This window comes from Aptenodytes forsteri, unplaced genomic scaffold, assembly GCF_000699145.1.
Source record: "Aptenodytes forsteri isolate BGI_AS27 unplaced genomic scaffold, ASM69914v1 Scaffold16, whole genome shotgun sequence".
NCBI classification, from domain to species: domain Eukaryota; kingdom Metazoa; phylum Chordata; class Aves; order Sphenisciformes; family Spheniscidae; genus Aptenodytes; species Aptenodytes forsteri.
Genome location: NW_008794753.1, coordinates 2,983,117 through 2,992,106, shown reverse-complemented (window position 1 = coordinate 2,992,106; position 8,990 = coordinate 2,983,117). Strand labels below are relative to the sequence as shown.

General features: G+C 48.6%; 1 protein-coding gene across 1 annotated transcript in view; it reads right to left on the bottom strand.

Annotated features, from left to right (window-relative positions):
- LOC103894721 (Golgi integral membrane protein 4) overlaps nucleotides 1–8,592 on the bottom strand; it is a 38,946-nt gene extending 30,354 nt beyond the window's left edge. Inside the window, exon 1 of the mRNA XM_019470722.1 lies at nucleotides 8,406–8,592. Coding sequence (XP_019326267.1) covers nucleotides 8,406–8,592 — 187 coding nt within the window. The remainder of the gene's footprint in view (nucleotides 1–8,405) is intronic.
- Nucleotides 8,593–8,990: the final 398 nt, after the last annotated feature.

Below are 8,990 nucleotides of genomic sequence, written 5' to 3'. Positions count from 1 at the left end.
GCTTTCCTGGAGATGGCTGAACACCTGCCTGCCCATGGGAAGGAGTGAATGAATTCCTTGTTTTGCTTTGCCTGTGTGCGCAGCTTTTCCTTTACCTATTAAACTGTCTTTATCTCAACCCACAAGTTCTCACTTTTACTCTTCCAATTCTCTCCCCCTTCCCACCGGGGGGGAGTGAGCGAGCGGCTATGCAAGGCTTAGTTGTCAGCTGGAGTTAAACCACAACAGCAGGCCCAAGTCCACCACCAGGCTCAAGATAGCCAGAGCCTTCCAGGTCATCTGCTCTGTAAAGGCATCAGCAGCATGCAGGAGAGACATTTTCTCCCCTTCCACAACCCAACCATTAACTGTCCCTCAGGCCACTAAGGAAAAGCGAGCCAAGCAGCTCCCTCTCCCATTACACACAAGAGATATCTGTACTCTGCACAGGAGCTGAGAAGGGAGAGGGATGAGGCTGCTTCAGGGATAAGGCTGCTTCATACAGCAGCCACAGGACAAATGAAAGTGCCAGAGAAGCTTCCTGATGGATGGTGATTTTAATCCACTCTGATGTCTGAATGCTAACCAAGAGCTTTCCCTGAGTCACAGCACTCAGCTGTAACAGGCTCCTCCATCCCCTCTGCACAGAGACTGCCACCATGCCAGAATGGCACTCGGCAGCAATTCGGAGGGGAAGGGCAATAAAAGAAACTTGCCTCCAGAGCCAAGATCTTTAGGGGCGAGTCGTGCCATGATGCACAGTCTCCAGGTAAATGAACAAAGGGGGATGATATCTGCATGCATAAAACAAGTGCTAACCCATTCCTTGTTGAACTCTTGCCAAGCCAAGAGCCCCAAGTGACTTGTGCTCTCACTGCAAGTGCATCTATAGAGACTGCCAGCTCCACTCAGGTCATACAGGAGCAGCGAAGGCAGTGTATGTCCTGCATTAACAGGTGGTTTGCTGCCTGAGAGCAGACACTCCAACCTGGGGAAATAAGAGACAAAACATCCGTATGCATATCTAATATTTTAGTGTTGACCATCAGTGGCACCAAGCCTATGGTAGTGCAGATGTCGCTCTCAATATATACGTAGAGAAGAGCTCATAGGCAGTTCTAGCATCCTAAAAATCAGGCTAGGACATTTTTCTAAACAATACTAAAGATCAGCCAGGAACTGCAAGGCTGAGGTAGGGACTATACAAAAATCAAACTTTGTGATCAGAATAGTCCTTCCTTGCCCTGCCATCTGCAAGTCTGACACCTCTGCAGCCCCTGAAGGAAAACAAACAAAAAAACCCACCCAAAGAAAACCACTTTTTCTGCTGACCCACCCATTTCTCCCCAGGCAGGGAATTCAAGCCACCTGGTTCTTCAGAACTCCACAGAACTCACAGCCTCCCTATGCCTCACCTCTTCCTTCTGCATTGCAAAATGGCATCTATTCCTTGCATTTGTAGACTGTGTCTTCCTCACAGCAGGTCTCCTAATTACACTAAGTGCATGGAAGACTCTAATTTCACCAGGCAGCAAAGCACTGCTGCCAGGACCATTCTTCAAGAGCTTTTTAATCAAAGCTGGGCATTCAAGGGAAGCATTCCTCACCTTTATGAGCCACATCGCCCTGCAATTTCATGCAGGGTAGACCTGAGAGTACAGTCTAACCATTTTATCCAGCTTCTTTAAAAGCCTGGTTCACTATTGCATACTTCTCTTCTGTTGGATCACAACAAATCCAAGTCTGGTGGCTTTACCAAGACCCTCACAATGACTGCTGTCTTTCTTCCCACCTGGAAATGCCTTTTCCACACAGAAAAAGAACCTCCACATGGTTTAAATCCATTATTTTTAAGCCAAGCTCATGACATTGGCTAGGTCCAAGCTTGGGATTTTTGCAATACTTTGGTTTACCAGCAGTGGATCTGTTAATATTTACAGTGATCTCCAGCAACAGCTGAGCGCCTGAGCAAATCGGGGGAAAAAGAAGAAGGGATATCTGGAGCCAGGCATGGTAAAGTGTTGAATCCTAGGGGTTTTGACGACTGTAGTACAACTGCTTCCTAAGCATTCTGGGGGCACTACCCCAGCTAGCCAGGTAGGCAAGCAGCCTAGATACTGAGGGTAGCTGGAGCTGAGGCTCCAGCTTCAAGACACAAACTGAATCCAAACATCTCAGTATCCCATTGTCCCCTGTGGAGCAACTTCAGTGCCTCCAGGCCATGACTTTTCCTGTACTGAAATCAAGGCTTCAGCAGGACAAGACAGACAAGTTGGCTTTTCCCGGACTATGCTGTTTTTAGACACTGCAGGTACAAGGACTATGTTTTAGGCTCTGGGCTCATCATGTGCCAAGCTCAGTCCCACCCCAGATTGAGGAGCCATTCCCCAGGCATACATTCACATCCAAGCTGTCTCCCCTGACCCACCTAATTCCCTCTGTCACTTTTGACCTCCCTCAGGGAGCAGGAAGGGCCAGTGTCCTAGGTCAGGAATTCCTACTGTCACCAGCCATGCTATCTCCTTCCTCTTCTTTGTTACCTTCCCTAGTTAACAAAGGCAGACACCCCAATGGTGAAGATGCTTCCCCTGGGCCGAGCCACTTCATTAATATTTTCTTCCAAAGTGAGGAAACTACCGTATTCTCCAAACCATTACAGCAGAAGTATTTGTTTTCAATCTGGAAGGATTTTTTCCCCTGCTGAGCACATTGGTAAGCAGCAAGCCCATCACTGCAGCTGTCCAAGTGTCTACTTCATGACAGCTTTATTTTTAGAACCACTTTTCCCAACAGACTACTCAGATGTCACCCTGAGGGCTTCCCCAGCCCAGCTAAGCACAAAAGAGACTGTGGGTGCTTCTTCACTATGTGAAGAATGACATTGTCCTCTTAAGAACATCAGCCACTTCCCAAAAGATTTGAGCTCTGGGCACTCATGTTTCTACCACAGGCATCTCACTTTCTTATCTAGCAGAGGACCTGAGGACAAGTCTTTGATGTGATGGGAACCTCACACCAGCAAAAGTCATGGCTGCTGCGACTATTAGGGATGCTCAGCAATTCACAGGCTTTTCCATGTCCTTTCACGTACTCTGAGCTTCCAGTCTGCATTTGCCTCAGCGGTTCTGGCTTGGAGGAATTCCCCATGTTGGAGCTTCTCCTGCAGCCATTTCATTTTCTAGTAACATGAGTATACTGAAAGAAAACAGAGTCTACGACCAGGGTTAGAAACTCACCCCACACGGGCAGCTTACCCACCTCTCCAGGTTCCTGCAGCTGAAGAACTCAGGGCAACTGAGGCAGTGACCAGCCCCACTGACAGCACAGTTGGGCTCCATCACCCAGAACAAAGTGCACAGTGTACCACAGGGGGCAAGCTGAACAGCTACAGCCTCACTCAAAAAACCCAAGCACTCTCGGCACAGGACCGGGCAAGTAAATAACTATTTTGTGTAGAAAAGGTCTGCTTAGATGACCCCAAGCTACCGGCTGCTATTGATCTCGCATAGTAAATGGGAAACTAAAGCACAGGAAAGCATCTACAGCAATGGGCTTGTGCTAACACTCATAACCACAAATTCTAATGCAAGCACCACAAAGCAGATGAGTCTTCAGGAACAGCTCCATATCATAGGCTGTTTATTCAGAAATTTAGGACACAAACTCTGGCTCTCCTGACACTTTTTTTTTATAAGATAAGCTGAAGTAACCTTCAGTGACTAGCAAAAAAAAGTTGTAATGTCTCCTGCCATTCCTCCAGGTCTCCAGAGCCCAGAAAAGGTGGGTTCAGCTTTACACAAAGCAGCGAGTAAGTGCTGCATAAAGTAGTCTCTCTGCTCATCTTTGTGGTGAAATACAACAAGAACTTAGCAGACCAAAATGGCACTGTAGAGCTTCAGAGGACAGGAAGCCACGAAGTCTTTAACAATTTGCAATTACAAGAGAGAATGGAGGGTGGTCAGTGTCCAAATCCAGGCTGGAATTCAGCCAGAACTCAGCACTAAAGCACCATCACCTGCTGCCAAATGAGATAAAATGCAGGGCTCGAACTGCTGAAACAATGAAATCCCTTGCAGTGCCTTGCCTTTGGGAAAGAAGAACAGGTCAGGCCTTCCACAGACTCATTCTCATTTTAAAAGACCACAGAAAAGGGCCATTGGGAAAGAAGAACAGGTCAGGCCTTCCACAGACTCATTCTCATTTTAAAAGACCACAGAAAACAGGGCCATTGTGTGAAGGGGTTGCCTCATATACCCCAGAGTACCAAGATAAGCATCTGCCAGGGAGAGCTTAAGGGATCCATAAAGGGAGAGTGATTCCAGTCTTGCCAACAGTCCCAGGTTTTACTCTCCTTCTGTTCAAGTGGTTTCATTTTACCCCACCCGGGAAAGCCACGAGTGCATGCTAGCTCCCTGCTTTCATGGAGCAAGGCAGCAGAGGCATCAGATTTGCTGCTCTGGTTCTGCTAAAACTACACACGGTGCATAGTTTGTTAGGCCATTTCTATGCCAGTAGCACATACCGTGGAAAGAGCCATCACACTGCCCATGGCTCACAGCTCCAAGCAGCACTTGGCACAGAGATCAACACTAACTTCCAGACTGCACCATGCTCCTTCCCTTCTCATAGCTAATCACCCAGAAAAAGCTTTCTTCTCTGTTGCTGTCCTTGTTACAGGCATCAAATACTCCTGCCAGCCTCCATCCAGTCACATCACAACTAATCACCCATGGCACCAGTCACTCAGGCTCAAGAATCATCCAGAGCGGGGGACAAGGGGAGCAGAACGAAAGCCAGACTCATCATACCTCCCTCTCTGCTCTAGAGAGATGGCAAAGGAAAGACAGATTGGGTAAGAGACACCCAATGGTGAGGACAGGAGTGCTGCGTTCTCATGCTCAGCCACTGTGCAATGGCAGCCTGTTGTGAGAGAGAAAATGCCTCTGTCCCAGACACCAGTTTGATGTGCCATTGGCAGGCCACATCAGGAATGGCAGAGAGAAGTGGATGGTACTATGAACGCACCCTTCCTTCCCAACTGTTCAAGGAGTGCCGTTTGTTAGTTGAACTGACTGAAATAACATCTCTCTACTTTCACTCAGAACCTCCAGGCAGCAGCACGCTCATACATACACAGGCACACACACCTACGGGAAGTGGGAGGTGGCAAAGCAACACTTCATTTAAAGCCACCTGCTACATAACTCAGCATGGCATGAGTTTGGGGTGGGGGCCAAGACAGAACAGATTCATCTGAAGTGCACACCAGGTCACAGCTTGCCAGACTGTGTCTCTAATCCCCTCTGAGCCTTGTGACACAGCACCAGAGTCCCCCAAATCACAGCCTGTAAGGGAGAGCCCAGTATTTGGCAAGGTGTCTCCATGCACTTTCAGACATACCTCCAACCCCACCCAGCAGAAACAGAAGAGATGGAGGGACAAAAAAGCCAAGCAGGTTTTCCTCCTGGATTCCATCTGGACCACAGTATCAAAAGAGGGTCTACCGGGTCACAGCAAACAGCTACCTCTGTGTGCAGCAGCAAGAGCTGGCCGGGACAAGGGGTACTAACCACCAGGCAATAGGTTGGAGAGGGTCACACACATGACAATACCTCCCTTTCTTCTTCTCACACAATGTGTTTTACCCTACAGCAAAGTCAGCAGCTGCTTCACTCTTATTTTAAGAGAGTAAATGAGATCCATTTCCCTGCGTGCAGCCAGTAGAAGACAGCACGTGGGACAGGCGGTGCTGGTTTCAAGACAGCTTCGCTCCCTCCTCCACTTGCTTTCCTTTTCCCTTTCACTCAACTCTTGGCCCAGCCCTACACTTTCAAGCCTTATTTACAGAGGCTACCAGAAGCATTAACCATATATTGTACTCAGATATAATAAGGGTAGGAAATACTTGAGAGCTGAAAGGAGACACCTGAAGCACTAGTTAAACAGTACTGAATTCCACCTCAGAATAACACATCCTCCTTTTGTAGAGCGGGAAAGACAGAAATCGGATGCAGAAGACATGGCAATTAAAGTCATGCAACAAGTCAGCAGAGGGGCAGGGATAGAGCCCGGACTCCCCACTCTCCTGTGTTCAGCACCAAAGCACTGCAGGGAACAGCGCTGCAAGACAACGGCACGAGAGCCACGGCCACATGTGCAAGACACCACTGCACTTTAAGACTTCCATGAACATGGCTCCTATCTGCCAGTCGCTAGGCTTCTCCCACCAGCCAAATCCAAAAAGAAGCTTTGCCTTTGTTAAAATTGTTGGACAAGTAAGTGTCTTCTCAAAATAAAAAGGGTATCCATGGCAACAACTGTATTTAGGAATGGGAGGACTGACAGAGGGTTAGAAACCCCAGCAACAGGCTACAGCTCTGCCATTCAAACATATTTGGGTGGAAAAAAATATTGTGAGCCTGTCTCAGTTGTTTGCTTGAGTCTGCTGTTCCCAAAACTGGGGTTCCCTGAGGCTATCACTGTCGTCTTATTCTCTGAAGAACCAGCCCCTCTCTCCAAGAGAAGCAAGAGATGCTGACACACCAGAAAGGAATGTGGGCTAACTTCTGCCCTGCTGATCTTTGCATCTCAGAAACACAGGATGCAGGTGGAAATCGCTGTGGCTGGGACCGTGCAACACATTAGGAGCTGTGGCTGTTTGACTGCCTTGTGATAGAGAAAGAAGAAATGGAAACAAAACATAAGATAATAGCAGTGAACCTGCTGAAACAATGAAATCCCTTGCAGTGCCTTGCCTTTGGGAAAGAAGAACAGGTCAGGCCTTCCACAGACTCATTCTCATTTTAAAAGACCACAGAAAACAGGGCCATTGTGTGAAGGGGTTGCCTCATATACCCCAGAGTACCAAGATAAGCATCTGCCAGGGAGAGCTTAAGGGATCCATAAAGGGAGAGTGATTCCAGTCTTGCCAACAGTCCCAGGTTTTACTCTTTCTAGATCTTCACACACTAGATCAATTCACAAGATTGATTGTTTTTTTTAAAGCATGTTTCCTTGGAAGACAAACAAAACACACACATCACTTTCCCAGCTTACAGGTAGAAATACACAGCCCTGAGCACAAGAAGCATATGTACAATGTTACATTTGCATCACAACACTGCACACAAAACCACCAGCAGAGATTTAACCCTAAAAGGCACAAGTGTTGAGTCACAGATCTGCAGAATTCCCCAGCAATACAGGCTATAGAAACAATGTCACTGGATATGTCAACAGAGGTCATAATGGATACCCTGTAATTGATTTTAGCCTGAAGAGCTCTCTATTTAAACACTATAATCTAAACCCACTTGTTAGAAGAAAAACTTGACCTTGAGTCACTAGAGCCACAGGCAAACAATATTTGGTCCACATAAAATTCATTCTGTGGGCACCCCAGAACCAACCCGTCCTCCAGCATTACGCACCCAACTGCTGGCTACCAAAGAGTGGATTCCCACCAAACCTCTCCACAGAGAGGTCAGCAAATCCCTCTAGAGACTCCAAATCTAGTGATAGGTGCTGGAAACATAGCTTTGGCAGATGCAGGAAGGCTAGAATGATAGACTAGACAAGGAAGGTAAGAGTTCAGCTACAGAGTAACACGCATGCTCAGCCTTCCCTACCGAGATCTCTCCATGGGCTAAAATGTCATTTTCCCACAGTTAGACATTTATGCAGGGAGGACAAATGAGGGGGAATATACATATTACGGTCGCCTTCTGGTCTTCTGGCAGGTCTTGGCAGAGGAACCAAGTGCTGGTCAGCGGGCTCAGAAAAACCAATTCTTCCTTCTCCTCCCCCCTTTTTAGGGAGCTCTGTGCTGCAGCATCTATCGGCCCCAAACAAGCTGGCAAGACTTTTCTAGTCACAGATCACTCTCTTGAGAAGATAGGTTTGTTTCCTTGCAAATGCAATGGGCAGTAGGCAGTGTGACGACAAACTTTACTAAAGGACCCCTTGCCTCTCTATTCACTTTCTGGACAGATGCTCCCGCGGGCTAGAGAGCGGAGCCGCATCTCAGAGCCTGCCCAACCAGGCTCCCTAAGTCCTGTTTGCATTTTTACTGCTTCACGTTTAGAATGACATAGGACTAGTCTTTACAGCCAAAGGGAACTACAGGGAGAAGAAATGGAATAGACGTGACGCAGCTGAACTCACCAATCCAGCACACTCCGTTCCCCTTGCTGCTGTGACAGCAATTCAGATTCGAGGCTATTCTAATTCTAGACAGCAAAAGGGGGAAGGAAATAAGCGACAACGTCTTCTTAGAGCTCTTTAAAGCCAAAAGCTGAACCTTGCTCCACAAAGGCACCCCGCTTGTCGCCGGGCTGCGGAGCAAAAACACCAGCGGGTAATGTTGGGGGAGAGGGAAATTTCGACAGTGTGCGTGCACACACACACACACAGAGCAGGTCACTCACCTTGGAGCTGGGCAGACAGCGCTTCCTGCTGCTGTTTGTATTTCTGGGCCAGGGCTTCAGCGTTCCGCACCTTTTGCTGCAAGTGGCTGTACATGAAAACTCCCGAGCCCAAACATGCCATAGTCACCAGGCAAAACGCAGTCTGCAGAAGCCCCTTCTGCCTCCTCGAACACATGCCAGTACCCATGACGGGGCCGAAGCAAAACGATGTAGCGCTGCCTCTCCGGCGCTGCTAAAGCATCTGATTATTTTTGCCCAACAGCCCCTTTCCTCCGCAAATTCGCAGATCCCTCTGCAAGACGCGATCAAAGTCTCGCCTTCGCTCCTTTCCAGCCCTCAGAGAAGCGGAAGACGCTCCAGCAACGTTTTATTCCTCGTTGCCCATCGGAGAGAAGCGCAGCACAACGCCGGTGTCCGAGCGGAGCAGCCGAGGTGCCGGCAGGCGCATCCTGCGGCTGCAAACCGCTCCGGGGGAGCGGCCCGGGAGACGGCTCGCTCGGGGCTGCCTGGGCGGAGGGGAACCGGCGGAGGGAAGAGAGGAGGAGGAAAACTTTTGCTTCCCATGTACTGCGGCGGAGGGGGGGG